Consider the following 17772-nt stretch of genomic DNA (forward strand, 5'->3'; position numbering starts at 1 on the left):
CAGGGGGGCTAGTGCCTATCTCCAGCTGTCACTGGGGGCCACACCCTGGACAGATTACCAGTCCATCAAAGGGCCAAAATTACATTCTTTATTACATAATTAAATATAATCAATATTGATAAACAAATGCATCCACATTAGCTAAATGTCTTAATTTAAAAAATTCATACAAACAACCAATTAAAAATTTAAGTCGTTTGGTAAAGTCATAATACTTTTTCTTAATTATTTTAGGTAATTGTTTCTGTGTTGAAATGAAGAATGACTAAAACTGTTAATTGTTGGATGTCAACTAAAAGCTGACTGGTTAACTGGAACCTTCTGCTTGGCAAAGCTGACGCATTAAAAGAGTTTATTAATGTACAGGCCCTGGGCGTGACCAAGAAACATACGTACTGATACGGTTTTATCTCTTTATGAATGTTTTTTTTTTAATTACTTAAATTCATTTTTGTATGTATACGAAAATATAAATTCCACCAGTACATTTTGTAAAACTTCACAAAATGTATCATTTAAGAGTTAATTTGTTAGCATTCTCCTCCTCTCCTCTCCTAGCATTGACCTCAGCAACTTTGTAATTAACTCAAACTCAACAAGTGTTCACATCCATACTGTTGTTTGCAACGTTTCTCTAATTTCGGATTCGCGTTATTATTTAAGAAGGTGAACCCGAGAGCGAATTGGTACGTCTTCAGCAATACAATAAAGAGCATTAAAATGGAGGGATTCTTTCTCATTTAGTTCAGGTCTACTCCCCCTGCGCGCGGCATGGTTTCGCCTGCAGAGGTGAGCTTGCGTTAAATATCTCCCTAATGGGAGGAGTATAAAACAGGAGAGCAAGCCTGAAAAACACGTTTAGCCAAATTCTTTAACACGGTCAGCTGTTCCCTCTCAGCCGCAGGCGGCCAACAGCCTGCCGGTGTCTCGCTAAGCCTTCAATTTCAGCTTGAAATCCTCTCCACTGACAGCGGTTTTTACTTTGTTTTTAACTGAGCGTATTGGACGGTGAATCAGCGCCGCGTCTGGGGATGGATTCAGCCCGGAGGGAGGCTGCTGTGCAGCGGCTGGAGAGGAGCAGCCACACGGCGTTCATACACAGCAACACTCTGTATGTGTGGGGAGGTTACCAGGTGAGAAAAGGCGGATGTTGGTTACCTGTGCAGGTAGGAGGAAGGAACTGTAAATGTGTCTCTGTATTATTTTTTGCCGAATATTCAGGAGTGTGCAACGTCGGGTCTTTAGCGGGTACTTTGAATTAAAATGTCGCATATTTTTGGGGGGACTAAGTATTGTAAATCTTTAAGGTTTCGATCCCCGTTTACCCTGCTGTTCATTTTGTTTGTAAGAAGTATCCTATCTGCGCTGCACACCTGTCTTTATAAGTTTCAGTGGAGTAAATGTTGCAGCATCAGTAGAGGCGCAGTTGTCCGACCCCCACCCTTCATATCCCTTCCCTTCACCATACCACAGCTGCCCCAACGAAGTCAAGACGGATGAATAAAATCTGGAAGAAACGGAGTTTTCTCAGTATATGGATGATAAATCATCATTACAAAAATATACACTCTCCCATATTCTGATGACGCATGATTTATGGAGCAGGGATGTCCAAGTCCATTCCTCGAGCAACTTCTAGATCCAGCTCTTCTCCAGCACACCTGAATCAAATGGATGACTTGTTACCAGGCCTCTGAAATGCTGCTGAGGGAATTCAGCAGCATTTGGTTCAGGTGTGTTGAAGAGATGCATTTAAAAGTCGCGGGATAGCAGGACCAGACTTGAGCATCGCAGATGTACAGAATCTGTTTAGTCTTTGGTGCTCTCTTTTAACTGTATATTTTTAGCTGTATATCATTTTTACTTTATGCACTATTGAAATTTTCCAGCAATTTTCATAAGATTAATTGAATTGAATGACATCAAGGTGACCATTTAAGTCAGAAGTTAGGAGTTTTAAAGTGCTTAACGTTCACGTGACACTTTTGGAGTAATGGTAAAAAGTAAAAGCATGCTTTAACTAAAACTTAGCAGATTTTTTTTTTTTGTACATAAGTATTTCACATTGTGGTCTGAGACTATTAGAAGGTATATTAGACATAAGATCTGCACGTGAAAAGAAGATGATCTGAAAGAAGATTAAAAGTATCTAAATCAGAAATGATCGCTGAAACTAATGCAAGTTGAAAGCTGAAATTCACATGGAACTCGTGATCCTTTATTGACACTGAAACTAGTGAAAAGTGTGAGAATAAACAAATCATGCATATCTTGCACACTATAAATATTAGTGTCAAAATATCCTTGAAGCTATATCGGAACCACTGCACACTTGAGTCTTGCGTCATCTTTGCGACCTTCTGCAGAAGATGAAAGGAACGTTGAGGTCTGTCTGACTGGCTTTGCTTTGTTTCCTTGCAGGTAGTTGCTGGACAGGATGTTGTGTTGCCCAGTAGTGAGATATGCCTCTGTGATCTGGACAGCGGGAAGTGGTGAGAAACAAGGCCATACTGAAGCCGTGTCATTTTGACCTTAAAGTTGGGAATGCAAACCGGGAAGTTTCTTTTTTTGCTAGAAATGGTGACTTAAGAGACGGAAAAAGTTTTGTAGAATCTGTAAAAAAAAATTGCCTTAGCAGTTCAGAAAAATGCAGTCAGTTTTGCTAAAACTGTAACTAGCCATTGGCAATGACTACTTTAACCCCCCCTTTTTTTTTTTCTTTTTTTTTTTGGTGAAATAGGGAGTGTAAGGAGATCACTGGAGAGAGTCCCACAGGCTTATCTGGTTTCTGTGGCTCCAATATTAACAGCACTCTCTACATCTTTGGAGGATGCGACTCTGATGGATATTCCAACCAGGTGAGACTCTCTGACATCAAACTGAATGTCTCCCGTTTGCAGGTTAAAAAAACAACAACAAAAAAAACCGCATAAAATCCATGACGCATAAAAAGTCAAGAAAATCCAGAGAGTTTTCCGATTGCTAGAAATGGTGTCCGACCAACTGTAGCTTCTATATCCAGTCGGTAAAGTTTCATAATGATGTTTGAAAAAGCTGGAGGAAGTTTGCCTTGTGGGTTTTTACAAGTTCTGTGTGTTTGGTTAAGAAATGCGGTGATTTCAATCTCATACCAGACTGTGTTGACACTGCAGATTAGGCGCCGGCTGGGGTCAGAGCTTTTGTTCAAATGCACTTGAGGCTCTGAACTAATAAAAGACGAAATTAGTTGTAAAATTTAGAGCCGAGCATTTGACTTGAAGCAATGCGGTCCGTTTCTGTTCGCAGATGTTCAGCGTGGACGTCGCTCAGCCGTGCTTCTCCTGGACGAGAGTCGCCGAGACAAAGGGAGTGACGCCCTCACCTCGTGACAATCACTCCTGCTGGGTGCACAGAGGCAGGTCAGTTCAGCCTGCAGCAACTCCACCCCATCAACCCTACCCCATCTTTGACATATAAAGAATAGACACGTATATCTAAATAAATATGAATATTATTAAACATAAACTTCAGTAATAAAAGTAAAAAAAAAAGCTGAAGTCGGTCTTAAGCTGCTTCATTACATTTGTTTTTCCTGTTGCAGCTAATGAAGGCAAGAAAATGTCACCCAGTCTATGAAAGTCCTTATACTACTGAGCAAATACTTTCAGGTTTTTGATTGATTGATTTTATTTAGTTGTTTTTTCCTTCTGCTCACCTTTCCAAGTTGTCAATAAATGTCATCTGGACAAGTGTGTGTGTAACACTGATGTATTAAAAACTTTCATCAGTCTTATTCGGTATTCCATTTTTTTCTGAGGATAAATTTTGGATCTTCATTAGCTATAAGCTGTACTCCTCATAAATAAAATCTAAAAATATTTATTGCTTTGTGTGCAGGGAATCTGTTCACATTTTGAGCCACCCTATTTTTCTATACATCAAAGTTTACTAAGGGGAACCTGCAATCAGTGACATGAGTGCCACCAGTTCCTCAAACTCCACCTTTTCTTTTTTTTTTTTTTTTTTTAACTATTTTTACATTCCATTAAGGGATGAATTAAACTGCTAAAAGGCAGTTTTTCAGTTGTTTCTTTCAGTATTCCACATTAATTGTAGCTTATTGTTCTTGCAGACTGATCTACTTTGGGGGATATGGCTGTAAGACTGTAGCAGAGGCACAGAACACGTCATCGTCAAGCTTCATCGTAGAAGAGATGTCCTGGGTAAACACCCAGCCTGGTAAAGTTCAACATTTTGTTGCTTTGGATGATTTTTCTTAAAGATTCCCACTTATCTCACTCTTCTAAGGCAATGATCGGAAACACTTTGTTTCGATGCTGGGGATGGAACAACGAGGTCTGCGTCTTTGACACACGGTCCTCTACGTGGAGCGCACCCGCGACTCAGGTGAGGTGGAATATGGTGGACGGTTAAACACGTTTATTTTGTCTGATGTACCAGAAGATGTTATTTAAATCTGGTTCTTGAAGTCGTCTTTTTTGTATGCGTGTGTGGTGGATGGAGGATCACGTTTATTTTATTTTTTGTGGAGAACTTGATTTTTTTATTTATTTTTTTTCATGGAACAAATTTCAACTTTGCACAGCCCTGTCAACAGAGGAGACTAAACTTATAAAGAGACAAAAGCTAAAAAAAAACTGATTTTTTTTTTTTTTACTTTACCCTTCAGTGATGAGGACTCTGTGAGGATCCCGTATTGAAAATATTCCCTTCTCCCCTCTGCTGACTATATACATTTATCACCCGTTCCCTATCTTTAAAATCGATGCACCCTGATTATGTTGTGTGTTAATAATGTCTGACAGAATTATGTACATGTTCTGTCAGAGCAGCTCCTGACGGCTCCTTATTGCTGCTCGTCTGGTCTCTGAATGTTAACGTGAAGAATTTTTTTATTTATCTTTTTTAAATCTCCTCCAGGGTCCTGCTCCTTCTCCCAGAGGCTGCCATGCCAGCTCCGTACTGGGAAACAAAGGTTACGTCACTGGTGGAGTGGTGAGTTTTTTGAGCAACTGAAGCAATCTTCTCATCGCAGCAGACATTCTTTAGCAAGTCCTTCTAGAAAAAACATTCATGCTACAACACGTTATGATATTCAAGATAGCTTTGTATGGGATTAGACTTCCCTCTTGGTAGTGACGGTTTGGGTAAAGCCCTTTCCTGTTTCAGTAGCTCTTTCCTGTTGTGACGGGACAGTGGGCCCCCTCCACAAAATGCAGATCCTGTGATAAATGGTTCTCCTCTGAGCTCGTCTTGCCCTGTCACCTCTAGAAACTTTGAGACAAATTGGAACTTGACTCGATCACCTTTAACCAAATATAGGCCCCACTGAAGTTCCTGTTATTTAGTGTTCAATGGCCCACAAAAATGATGTACCGTCCTTTTGTTTGCAGGAAACGGGAGAGTTGGACATTTTCTGCTTGGACCTCGAGACCTGGGCTTGGAGTAGATTGTAAATAGCTCATATGGATTGACTGTGCCTCTTTATGAAATGCTCGGCTTATAATTTTACTGTCTTTTTTTTGTTCCGATTTACTCAGTGACGACTTGCCTTGCGTTTCACCCGTGGGGCGCTTCATGCACACCATGAACTCTGCGTCGGACCAAACTCTGTTCATATACGGTGGCCTCGGCATGGACGGGAAAACCCTGAGTAAGTCTGACTAACTTGAGGACTGTAAAGTTTGTCTCCTTCTGATTGTGTTTCATGTTTACTGCAAAACACTGTTTATGGAATCACTTCCAGATGATGCCTGGCTGTTTAACACACAGAAGAGAGAGTGGACAAAGGTGAAGCACCCACACGAAGATAAGCCCAGGTAACTGACCCGTTTGTTCCGAAGGATTTCTTGTACAGTTGCAGTTCTGTAGAATTAGCACTTTGGATCCTGATCTCTTAACCAGTTGGGAGGGAAAATGCTCCCAAATTCCAGAATCCAAAATTTAGCTGACCAGGGATACTGCCAAAGAGCTAATGGCTGAAAAGGTATTAAGTAGTTCATCTACCAAAAGATGGTTGTCGGGTTCTTTCACTTTTTGACCATTTTCCAAAGACTTTCAGTTAACGATTCTGTTTTTTTTTTTTTCTTTTTTTTCCCAGGGTTTGTCACACTGCTTGCCTGGGAAGTGATGGCGATATTGTCGTCTTTGGTGGAAACAGTGACTTCTGCGTTCTTGTGGACTCTGTATGTAAAAAGATAATCAATCCAACTCCCAACCTTATTTCTACTATCTCACAACATGCTCACATGAAAACCGTATCCTACCCTTTACACACAGCATCAACAGGCCCCAGCTAACGGCCCGTGTGCCTTTTATATGGCGCCAAAGATCAAAGCAGTTGCATAATTCACTTTAAGGGGTTTAATGCTTCAGATTATGAACCATGTTGTTTGATTTTCACATCTTTAATTAATGCATGTGTAAACTAGGAAGTCTCAGTTGTGTTAAGTGACATACGTGTTCTAAAGTGAAAAACATAACCATAGTTTGGTCTGCTGAGCTTTGTATACTTTCTTTTGAGTCATGCCTCACACATATGATTTTTTTAAAAAAATTGTATTATTATTTTTCTTCTTTTTGTCCCTTGCTGCTTATAGGTGTACCTTTTCCATAGGTACACACATGTACGTACATAGGTGTTTACCTTTTCCAATGCTTAATGTTTAATGAGGCGTTAACACTTCGACCTTTTTCCCAGGTGTCTGTTATGAGGGCTCCAAGGCAACATCACTGCAGGGACGTTTTAATCTTCCAGACCCAGCCTTATTCTCTCTGCAGGTATCGCAAACCCTTACTTAAAAAGCCCAGTTATAAAATCCCAGCCTGGCCTCTAATTCTCCGTATGCTGTCGCCCCTGCATGTTGTGTACAGTAGAACTGGGGGGGGATGTAAATGTAAAATATTCATCATAAAATGGAATTTTCTGTCCTTTTTATATGTAGAAGCGCCATTTATTTCAAGCTTCCTGTGCCAACGTGTCATGAAATTGTTTAATCCAGAGATGAGTGGAGAGAACCTGGTCCAGTCTCTGAAGTTGCTGTCAAAAGCTTTAGTTTTCAGAACTTTTCAGGCTACATAGGTATTTATTTCATGAAAAGTATTTCTCATTTAATGCATGAAATGTGAATGAAATTGGTTTATCACAGTTTAAATGTATATGGCAATTTCTGAGAAAAATATTTTAAAACATGTTTGCTTGCAGATGAGTTCCTTCACATATTGTTTATAATGAATGTCCAGTTGAGATTAATCTTTGTCAGACCATATACCCCAGGAATTGAGCTCTTGTTTGTCTTGAAATTTCTTTAAAAAAAAAGTTGCTTTTTAAAAATTACTTTCATTTCTTTTTTTCCACAATTAGCTGTTTGTTTAACAGCTTAAGCAAAGTGGACTATCCTGAGCATATCTAGGATTTAACTGATAGACTTTCGTTGTTCCAGGTTGTGTGAGGATTTCATCAGCGGAAACTCTGAGCTCTTCAGGCTCGACTTGTTGCCGTCGAAGCTACATAAAAAAATCAGCAGAAGAGCTGCATGTTTGTCCGCCATGAAGCTGATGCCTACAGCGTGAAGGACTGTTTTTACAACAACACTACCTCCGTCCCCGCTACATTTTTATTTTTTTTTTGATGACTTTATGATGGTGCTTTGGTTTTGTTGTTTTTTAACTTTAAGATGATTTGTAAAAACAAAAAAGTCTTTGTTTTAAAATGTTTGGGTAAAATTTTACTGTGACGCGTTACATTTTTTTTGAATAAAGCTGCTTATATTTCGTATTCTCTTTTCCAAACTTAGAAGGCACAGAATGGCAGATGAGCAAAATTTAAGTTTTAAGCAGGAACAACAACAAAAAATAAAACAAGCATTTATATTTCAGAAATGAATGTGTCATGAAGCTACAGCCTGCAACTGTTAAATTGAATTTTATATTGAATTTTACTTTTTTTAAAAAAATTTTTAATTGGGGATAGAGGTCAGTTCCACTTTACTGCAAAATCCCAAAAGTCAAACTGCCTGGAAAAACAAACTCTATACCATACAGCAGTCAGGCTAAATCCACATTACAGGAGTTTGTCCCCTTGCTGTGCGCTTCGCCCGGTTTGCATGTGTATTAATCGTTTCTCAAATAGGTCGGACATAATTGGCCGGCAGCATTCCCTTCTTCCCGGTGCGCTGGTTGCATCCGAACATCCAGCCCTCGTCAATTGGCTCGACGTCTGAGACCAGATCGCCTTCCTGCAGAGAAACTTCATCCGCCTCTGCTGCCACATAGCTGTACAAGGCCTGGTAACGCTTCTGAGTGAGAGAAGGAAAGGGGCAGAGGGTTGGGTGGAATATGATGTGCAACATCAAACCTGAGTTGAAATGGATTGATTTGCATTTGATTTCCCTACCTACCGGAGAAAAGAGGATAGACTATTGCAACAATGTTCATTCAGCTGTGCACAGCCACAGATGTCCAAAAAGTAAAGCGGATATTTTTGCCTGATATTTCTGGGATGGATTTCTAAATGTTTTGTCCTCGAAATTTCCCCCATCTCATTTCATCGTCTTCCACATATTTACTTAAACCCCTTCATGACTTGCAGCAAACTACAAAGTGGAAGTCCCACGGCCCTGTTTCAGCCGTGGCTTTCTTTTTCCTAATCTTCCATAAAAGCCATTTTTTTCTGAAAGGCATTACAAATGGCAGTCAACAAATTCTCCCACAGTTGTGGATCTCTGCAGCTCCTCCAGAGTTACCATGGGTCTCCTGGCTCCTTCTCTTTCTAATCTGAGTAACCATGGCATAATATTGAAGCTGTGCCAGATGCAGGTGAATTGTATGCCACACTTCAGATTTTTATTGTTAAAGTGAAAACTACATACCATTTTGTTGACACGTACATGCACAACTTTTTGGGGGCGTCTCCCAAAAATCTAAAATTATATTGAACATTGTGACGAAATGAGAGAAATGCTTTCACTATGAAATGTACAAAAAGAGTCTCGCAGTCTAAAAGCAGATTATGCTCCTCCTTAATTCACCGTACTAAGTATGTATTGGCTTAATGTAGTGTTTTATCTCTAAGAACAAAGGCAGCTACAGTAAATTCAACTTTTTTCCCAGCCAACATCAGCTGATAGCCTCCCACTCTGATTTAAACACACACTGATGTTATTGCCTCACCCCTCCACTAGGTGGCGACGCAACAGCGGGGCGCATCTGTCCAGCAGGCTGGTTGAATCTTTCAGGGTTTGACTCTTGCAATTCTTGTTCTGCACAGACACAGACATTAACCATGGCTGTGCTTGTTTAAATAATAATAATAATAATAATAATAATTATTATTATTATTATTAAGTCATAACAAACACAGAAACATCTCACCTTGTCTGTTTTCAGGAGGAGGCGCATCACTTCGAATCTTACTTTTCTCAAACTCTTCATGGTACTTTATCTGCGCAAACAAAATGCACATTTAATCCACAAGAGGGCAGTAAATGCTTACGCTGAACCGTTTCCTTCTCGGCAGGTTTTGCTCTAATGTGAACAGTTCACCATTTTAGGAGATGGCAAGAAGAGCAAACATATTTGCACTGTAAATCAGGTGCGGCAGCTTCAGCCCGCAGAGAGCGTAAGGAGAATTAGGGAGAGGGGACATGATGCCATAGAGAAGTTCTGCAGGAGAAAGTGCAGAACAGTGGGAAAAAAAGAAAAGGAGAAGGAAAAAAAACAGATTATAGCCTTTTGACATGCAGCTTAATACCCATCATTCCTATCTGTAACAAATGCTCTCATGAGAGAAAAGGGAAGTGTGTGTGTGTGTGTAGAGCAGCTTAGTTTATGTCCACAGCTGAGAGATTTTGACCATATAGGGCAGCTGCTCCACAGCGGACGAGGAGAAATGTCAGAAATGTGCCTTTGTGATTCTGCAGGATTGCACTCTGACTTCCTTCGCTGCCATCTGCAGGGTTCCTGCACTTTTTACATGTCAAGGTTCCACTTTTCCACGCACAGATTTCCAAAGCTCCTGATCCTTATGAGAAGCTCAAACTTGAACTCTCCCTTATTTTTCAGTTCTGCTTCCTAAATCTACCATGCTGGGTGGTAAATTGGCTTGATTGTGTTTGAGGATTAGAAAATCTGGTGTTAAAGTAAAAACTGCACTCACGTTGCTAATCTGGTCTTGCGTCTTCTTCAGTCTCTGCATCTCTGGTGTGTCGACCACCACGCTGAAGCCTTTCCCCTTGTTCTTCTCAAAGTCCTCCTTGTAAAGGGCCTGCGAACACCAATCGTCTTTCAGATGAAAAGCTGCTTTATTTGTTGCCAAGTGTCCCAAAGCTCTTCGGTATCCAAACTACAAAATACTTTCTCCTTTAAACTGGAACATTTAAAGTATTAATTTCATCTTGCTGAAGTTTATTTCCAGCTAACATCAAGCAGGACAGTTGGTTTCTTTGACACAGAGTCGTGTGGAGTAGATACGAGCAGTTATTGTCTAACACACTGGATGCACAGGCTGCACACCCACAGTTAGGTTCACAGTTCAGCATTTGCAGATTCACCTGTTCTCATAGCAAACATCTTAAAATATTTGAAAGAAAATGGAACTTGGGAAGCTAAAATACCTATTCACAATGTTGACACATGATTGGCTGGTGCATATAAATCCAGGAGCACCATTTATTTTCCCAGACACTGATCAACTGTAGCCCCAAAGATGGAAAAAGAGAACACTATATTAACTTCTGCAGTAGTAATAATGCTGTTTCCACAATGTGATCATACTACACTAAATATATTAAGGCATATTTGGTGTTTGAAGCATTAAAATAGACAATTAAGCACTTTTAGAGGGGGTCTTAAGTATTTATGGACTTCAGCTAATTGCAAGCAGCTGTGGTCACTAACTTCTACAATACCATTGGTCTGCTGTACGTTTTTCTAATTTCTTAAAGAACTTTGCTTGACTGTGACATTTAGTAATTAAAAATTTGATTAAAAAAACAAACATATTTTTGCTTATGTAAATTGTTATTGTAAGAGGTTTTTCAACTGAATTTTGAAAAAATAGTTCTCCGGACTTCCTCACCAGATATATTGTCATGTAAATTAAAATTATTTTTCTTTTTTGACATATATCTGGATAAGTACAAGCAAAAAAAAAACAAAAAAACAATGGTGGTTTATCTACTTTAATAACGAACTGCAAGCAATTCACCTATCATTTACAAAACTTGATCTGTAACTCCAATGAAAGGTTTATTAAAACAACTAAGCTTAACCTTTAGTGGTTAAAATGAACGTATTCATCGTAATACCAACAGAAGCATAACTAAATCAGATATTTTACAATTGAAGTAGATGATATACGCAGAAAAAAGCCACAATCGAGCTGTGATTTAAGTGCCAATTTGTCGCAGTTCCCTGTGGGGGGAACATTTTACAACATTAAACAATGTCGAAATGTTTATTTGAAGCTAAATCTGAGATCCCTGCACTCTGCACACGCGCACATCCGCACGGGCACAAACACAAATGAGTCATGTTCTTGCTATGAGGAACACGCCGCTGCGAGCGAGTTCAACTGCAGAGACTTTTATGGTTATAAACAAAGACGTGAACCGCTTCGTCCAGAGGAAACGGGGAAGGAAAACTATTCGGCTTTACATTTGATCCTTACAGCTTTGTAATATGAAAGAAATTACTTTAGTTGGCTGTTAGGAATCGCTTGTAACCAAAATAGATCTCCTCCTGGGATTCTTCGTGTTGTTGCAGCTGGCGCGAAAATAATAATCGTTTGAACGGGGTTTTGTGGTTTGTCCGCTCTTCCCAAAATGCAGTCGTGAGCAAACCTCAGTGCGGGTCGGAAATACTTGTCATGTGTTGTAGTGCTAAAACACCAGTTGCCACAGTTCTTTGTTTATTTCCTGTGCCTCTGTTTGCAATTTAATCTAAAGCCGTTCCTGTGGTTCGGTCTTTGATCCTCTTGTTAAAGAGCTTTTTTTGTAATCTTGGCAGAATGTTTTTTTTTTTTGTTTTTTTTGGTGAAATAAAGCTGAGATGGAATTGAATAAAATGAAAATTGTTCACATCAATTTTCATTTTGAGATTTTTTTCTATATTTTTCAGGCTGCAACTTGACAAATAACACATAAAATCATAATGAAACACGTTTTAGTGAAAAGAATGAGGATGCAAGTTTTTTTTTTTTAGAATGCTTCACCAAAAGAAAACGGAAACCTGTCGTGTTCATTTGTCTTCAGCCCCTTTTACTCTGGTACTGTTAAATAAAATTCACTACAAGAGTCTCTTAATGTGTAAACAGAGTCTACTTGTGTGTAATCTGATCTTAGAGTTAGGTTGTGAAACAAAGTCTATGGCTTTCAACGTCTGTTCAATCCATCGTCTGACAAAGGAAAGAGAGTAGCAAACGGCTCCGGTGAGAGAATCTGAGATACCTTCTCTACCCTACCTGCATAACGTTAAACCCAAGTTTTCTCCCATCCTCCGCCCTTTAAGCTCGCTTCGTCTCAGACGTCAACACGCATTGCCAATCGGACAGCTGCTGGAGAGGATCCCACAGCTGTTTGGTTCCCCTTGTGTTCAGGACCAGTGGAGTGCCACACCATGGTGAACTGGGACCAGCTGTGCGTCTGTACTGCCAACTCCTTTATCCATTTGATAGTCAATACAGTACCCTCAGATGACCTTCAGAATAGCCACTTCTACTGCTGCATCAGTTCATGTCAGGCTTTTATGTTGGTGGACGCCGAGTTTTATAGCGTTATGATCAATATTAAAGGTTTGGTCAGGTCTATTTCGGAGAAAAAGAGCAAAACAAGACATTGTTAGGCATAACGTTACACTGCCTGATTAGTGTATGGGTTTTCATCCAACTATCCTCTGTGTCAAGTTAAAGATTGTGACTGAAAAGCACAAGTGGTTTTCAGTCTTATGAAACTGCAACCTTAAATGGACATAGCATTTTTAATCATGTTGCGACACACGGGAGAGTCTCCAAAGTTACACTGCAAGGGAATCTTTTTGAATTTGCGTGACTTGGAGGACTTATCTCTGAGCTCAGGTTAATTAGCTGGCAGGAACAGTGTGATTAGATCAGAGCTTAAGGACAGAGAAGGTACAGAGGGACTCTCGTCTAAAGAGCAGTTCACTGACATTATCTTTTTGTTCTGGAAGAAAATCTGTCAATGTTAGCAGCAGCTGAGACACAAACATCTGGGATTTAGTCAGCGGCTGTAAAAGAAGACAAATAATCCAATAACAGAGAACACCGATGAACTGAAAGATAAATCTGATTTACCTGCCGGAGCAAACATGGAGCTGGACGAGTGACATGATTAAAAAGAGAAAGTTACACCAAAGCCTCGCCGATGACATGAGGTGAGAAAATGTACGGCTCCTCTGCCGGCAGGAGAAAAATGAGAAGGCAGAGAAAGAGGCCTGATCTCACCTGGCTGTTGAGCAGGCTTTGTTGTTTCAGACGTAGATTCTCAGGGGTGTCGGTCACAATGGTGAAGGAAGATTTGGGATAATGCCTGATAAATGAGTACATAAAATAAAAAACCATTAAAGAAGTTGAATAAATGAAGTAAATTCACACACATTTTCTGTATAAATTAATTTAAATTCACAGAAAAAGTTAAGAAGAAATACATAACCTTGTTTTTTTTGGGGAGGCGGGGGGGTTATCTATATTGAAGTGCATACAAACACATAATATCTGTGTTTGTATGCACACAGATATTTCCAACCAAGGCTTTTCGAAACACCTTCATCATGACTTAAATAGGTCAAATTAATCTGTTATCCCACAGAGTCTTTCAACATGCTACTCTTGTTTAGAAGTTCGGAAAATCTTCTAAAATGATCAATATCAAGTCGTGATACGTCATAACTGCAGGTGTGTGAATGATGGCAGTCTAAGAAAGATTCAGAACATCTGCCCGAAAAATCACAACTGGGCCTGATCAGCTCAGACCGGCTTGATTCTAAAGACTTTTGGTACGTCGTGTAATATTCCTGCATGGCTTTTCTTTGACCAAGGCGAGATAACTCCAGTTTGAATAATTTGTTCTGAATCCAACGTGAGAAATCACATGAACATCCAGTGGGCAGAACTATTAGAACAGCTGTCATGCTGAGAAATGGGAATTGCATTGACATTTACAGAACTTCTGGTTGTCCTCCTTTAAATTCCATTTTTTTTCTTCTTCCAAACTTTTAAATCCTTGAATAACGTTAGGTTAGCTGAAAAGGAAGCTATCAGCCCCTTTCTTGAAACTGAAGAGAGAGACCAGAAACACAAATAAATGTTATTCATCAAATAAACTTGGTTACTAACCTTGTAATTGTTTATTGAAGCCTTTACAAATTTCCCCAGTTCAAATCCTTATACTAAATGTCATTATTCGCGTTTGTGACTAGAAAGCTTTCTGACTAGGATAATTCAGAAAGCTTATCTGACTTATCAGATAAGCTTTTGTGAATATGAAAAATATGAAATATGAAAATATGAAACCGGTTCATTTTAAAAAAGGTGAATTATTACTGTTCAATGGAAGTTATAGACCAACAAATAATTAGTGCATGCTTATGAAGTCAAAGAAAAAGTATACAATATTTTTTTTTATATTGAGACTGATTTTTGTTTTTCTCAAAACAACTAGCAAAAAGGAAAACAAATCCAGTAAAAGACCAACACAAGGGCTGAAAGATGCATCCTCCTTCAACCGATGTTCACTTGTATACCTTTTTTTTTAAAACTAAAATATCAGTTTTCTCTCTGGTAAACTATAAATAAAAGAGAAGTCTAAGAAAAAGTACAACATCTCAAACTTTCGATTCCTGAGTATTCAGTCTCTGCTCCATATAAGTATTGTGAAATTATTCAAGAATTTAAATTAATTGCTTATAGCCTTCAACTTTTATTGTTTGCTATGAATGCACTCACATAGTACAGTAGGGTTTCTTCTCAAAGCCTTTGTAGTTGTTCATACTCAGGGCCATCTTGCAGACTTCACAGCTGAAACAACCTTTATGCCAATACTGGGGGGGAACAAAATAAAAAGGTTCACAAAGCTCTAGAAAAACAACACATTCAACATCATCATCACCACAAATTAAAATTAAAACACTTCCTTCAGTTGCAATAATTTTTTCATTTTTTTTGCTTTGTACCCGCTATAGGATCCCTTTCGCTTTACTAATTTCTTTAGAGGTTTTTGAGAAACCGGACATGGTTGCTGTATTCCCTCAGGGTGCTTTGTTTGTGACAAATATAGAAAGCCATCTGGATCAAACTCAAATGCCAAAAAAGAACATTTCTTTGGCTTTAAAATTTTAAATAACAAACCAAACTGAATGTGTCCAAAAAACAGCTAAAGGAAGAAGTGATCCCTACAGTAACATAACAACTTATGTTAGAGTTATTTGATTTATTCAAGCAGTTAGTTGGAGATGCAGAGATTGGCATGAAAGTATCAAATCCAGAATATCAACAAAAAATTAGGTCAACAAATGTCAGCTCCGAACAATAAGGTTAGACTTACCTTATCAAGGCAGTTAATTTTTTCTGTTGGATAAACTGGCTTATTGCATCTCCCACACGGTGGATTCATGGCAGCACGGCGATTCTTCACACTTCAACAACAATAAAATCTCTGATCAAAAAACTAATAATGCAAAACCTCTTAATGAGTCATTGATGGGCAGCAAAAAACAGTTACTGTTCCTGCGTTTTGCATGGACACATTTCTGGTAATATACTACACCCGAAGTCAAGGAGGAGTTAAATCTGCCTGGAGCGTTCACTTGTCCTCGTAAGATTGAATTTCACCGCATTTTATGAGAATATAAAGCTAGCAGCAGGACTATAAGATATTATTAAAATTGTATGGCCATTAAAAGCATAACTTAATACCAGCACTAGTTTCAGAGTTATTATTAATTGGATTTTTTTCTGCAATTATTTATTTTTTCATAATCAAATACAAACGCTGGTTGGCTTTGAACTTAATGTCTATGTTTTATTATGTTACATTACTCATATTGCGGATTATTGTGGGCTAATTTATTGATCGATCACAACAAATAATTCGAATTGTTTTCCCCCTTGCACCTGAATGCAGCATCATCTCCCTCCAAAGCAGTTAAAAGAGTAGTCAAATTTGTACTGAATGATATATATCCAATACACATATTATACGCCGTATTTTAAAGAATATTTTATGTACGTATTTTATGCACATAAATGACACAAAACTGGCTGCACTGGCGTCACACAACACAATGTGACGATAAGATGCAAGGAGATCCCAGATGAAAAAAAATGTACTTAAGTGTATGAAAATCTAATATTATAAATATATTAAAGAAATTATAGAAAAGTAAATTTTAAGTGTTACTGAAACAATTTATTTTGTAAACAACTTTCAATCAATCACGTGTTTGAGATATTTATCATAGCTAACTATTATTAAGTTATTACAGTAAGTAAAGACAGTTTGTATGCAGATACAGCATCTTAGAGCGTAATATTAAAATATGTATTTAAAAGGTAAACAGGTTCTGTATTGAAAATCCAATCCTCTATAATGACTAAATGGCTCCATCTGCTGGAAAGCAACATAATAACAACTGAGTCCACCATTGTTCCCGCACCAAACGTCACCTACGCTCCATGTTAGCGCCATATTGTAAGTGGCATTTTTGGTGAAACGTGGACAAAAAAGATGAAACATGCAACATAAACACGGATTAACTATTATAATTGAATTATATGAAAGAGATATTGTTTGATGTATTGACAGAGCTTAATTAAGGTAAGTTTAAATGTATTTTAAATATGTTAATGTTCAAAACTTATTTCGATTTGCAGAAAGATTTACTTTTTTATTTCAGTGGTAATAATTATATATACTATAACTAGCATGATTGTAGCGTGTAAAACGTAATCAGCAAAATGAGTTAAATGTGAAATGCAGTGTTTTTCTTTATTTGGAGTATTGTTCGACAGTATAGTGTTGTCTTCTGAGGCAAAGTTGCCACTCACAATATGAAGGAAGCGCTGACGCAACGTGTCTATCAGTAATGTAGTCAAAGTGATTTCTATGCTGAGCACAAAGCAAAATATACATTTACGTAAGAAATACATTTGGGAAATATTACACTACACTGAAAGAATAACTATCAAATAGCGTGCTGTCATAGAATCTTAAACATGTGGGATGTCTAAATAGGAGCGCGGGGGTATAGCTCAGTGGTAGAGCATTTGACTGCAGATCAAGAGGTCCCCGGTTCAAATCCGGGTGCCCCCTGTTTTTATAAATATTATTCCAAATATTCTTCGGGAAACGCTTAACTAGTTATACAATTACAGCATGATCTCATTTGTACATAAACAACTTACATTTAATTTTATTGTAGCATTTTTCAATTATTTTTTTAGCTGTTTATACCAATAAATATTTTTACCAGGTGTATTTCTGTTGTAAAATCAAATAATGTGTGCTTTCCGATCAGATGCGTTTTTGCAATTTCTAAACGCATCTGAAAGCAGCATTAAAGTAGTTTCATATCTAATTGTGAAATCCAAATAATACAGGATATACTGCATTTTTGTATAAGCAAAACAAATGAAAAAATGTGTAGTTTTTTTTTGTAGCTTCCAATTTTTAGTAGCTGTAGTAAAGAAGCAGGACTATGAAAAACTGCTCGGTAATCATGAAGAATATATATTTTATTTAAATACATTACAATCATTGC

The 17772-nt window shown here is 38.2% G+C and overlaps 2 protein-coding genes and 1 non-coding gene across 6 annotated transcripts; 2 read left to right on the forward strand and 1 right to left on the reverse strand.

Annotated features, from left to right (window-relative positions):
• Positions 1 to 660: 660 nt before the first annotated feature.
• LOC103481682 (kelch domain-containing protein 1-like) lies at positions 661 to 7777 on the forward strand. 4 transcript variants are annotated; one of them, XR_536335.2, is made up of 15 exons: positions 661 to 1133; positions 2422 to 2492; positions 2741 to 2858; positions 3286 to 3398; positions 4112 to 4202; positions 4288 to 4386; positions 4921 to 4995; positions 5394 to 5452; positions 5541 to 5653; positions 5747 to 5819; positions 6101 to 6185; positions 6600 to 6626; positions 6701 to 6780; positions 6945 to 7081; positions 7443 to 7614. XR_536335.2 is itself a non-coding variant. In XM_008437322.3 (14 exons), the coding sequence occupies exons 1-14, from the start codon at positions 1032 to 1034 to the stop codon at positions 7570 to 7572; spliced, it is 1236 nt and encodes a 411-aa protein (XP_008435544.2). In that variant the 5' UTR covers positions 664 to 1031; the 3' UTR covers positions 7573 to 7777. The 4 variants fall into 4 exon arrangements, 2 of the variants coding, with proteins under 2 accessions (XP_008435544.2, XP_008435545.2); XM_008437322.3 differs by lacking the exon at positions 6945 to 7081 and having other exon boundaries at positions 664 to 1133; positions 7443 to 7777; XR_014085037.1 differs by lacking the exon at positions 6600 to 6626 and having other exon boundaries at positions 665 to 1133.
• Positions 7778 to 7955: 178 nt separating this feature from the next.
• On the reverse strand, positions 7956 to 15774 carry LOC103481683 (LIM and SH3 domain protein 1-like). The gene is made up of 7 exons (XM_008437324.2): positions 15558 to 15774; positions 14960 to 15054; positions 13460 to 13544; positions 10157 to 10264; positions 9373 to 9442; positions 9172 to 9260; positions 7956 to 8297 (listed from the first exon to the last, which is right to left on the reverse strand). The coding sequence occupies exons 1-7, from the start codon at positions 15624 to 15626 to the stop codon at positions 8124 to 8126; spliced, it is 690 nt and encodes a 229-aa protein (XP_008435546.1). The 5' UTR covers positions 15627 to 15774; the 3' UTR covers positions 7956 to 8123.
• Positions 15775 to 17252: 1478 nt separating this feature from the next.
• trnac-gca (transfer RNA cysteine (anticodon GCA)) lies at positions 17253 to 17324 on the forward strand. Its single transcript has one exon. It is a non-coding gene; the product is annotated as a tRNA-Cys (tRNA).
• The last annotated feature ends 448 nt before the right edge of the window (positions 17325 to 17772 follow it).

This window comes from Poecilia reticulata, chromosome 19 (assembly GCF_904066995.2).
Source record: "Poecilia reticulata chromosome 19, P_reticulata-male-v2, whole genome shotgun sequence".
Taxonomy (NCBI): domain Eukaryota; kingdom Metazoa; phylum Chordata; class Actinopteri; order Cyprinodontiformes; family Poeciliidae; genus Poecilia; species Poecilia reticulata.

Bases quoted from the DNA above. Each gene is read 5' to 3' on its own strand.
- LOC103481683 (XM_008437324.2), bottom strand. From the start codon at position 15,626: ATGAATCCACCGTGTGGGAGATGCAATAAGCCAGTTTATCCAACAGAA. The intron at 10,265-13,459 runs GTGAGATCAGGC...TGGTGTTCGCAG, and splicing joins AAAGCCTGCTCAACAGCCAG to GCCCTTTACAAGGAGGACTT. The intron at 9,443-10,156 runs GTGAGTGCAGTT...TTGTTTGCGCAG, and splicing joins CGCAAGACCAGATTAGCAAC to ATAAAGTACCATGAAGAGTT.
- LOC103481682 (XM_008437322.3), top strand. From the start codon at position 1,032: ATGGATTCAGCCCGGAGGGAGGCTGCTGTGCAGCGGCTGGAGAGGAGC. The intron at 2,859-3,285 runs GTGAGACTCTCT...TTCTGTTCGCAG, and splicing joins CTGATGGATATTCCAACCAG to ATGTTCAGCGTGGACGTCGC. The intron at 5,453-5,540 runs GTAAATAGCTCA...CGATTTACTCAG, and splicing joins ACCTGGGCTTGGAGTAGATT to TGACGACTTGCCTTGCGTTT.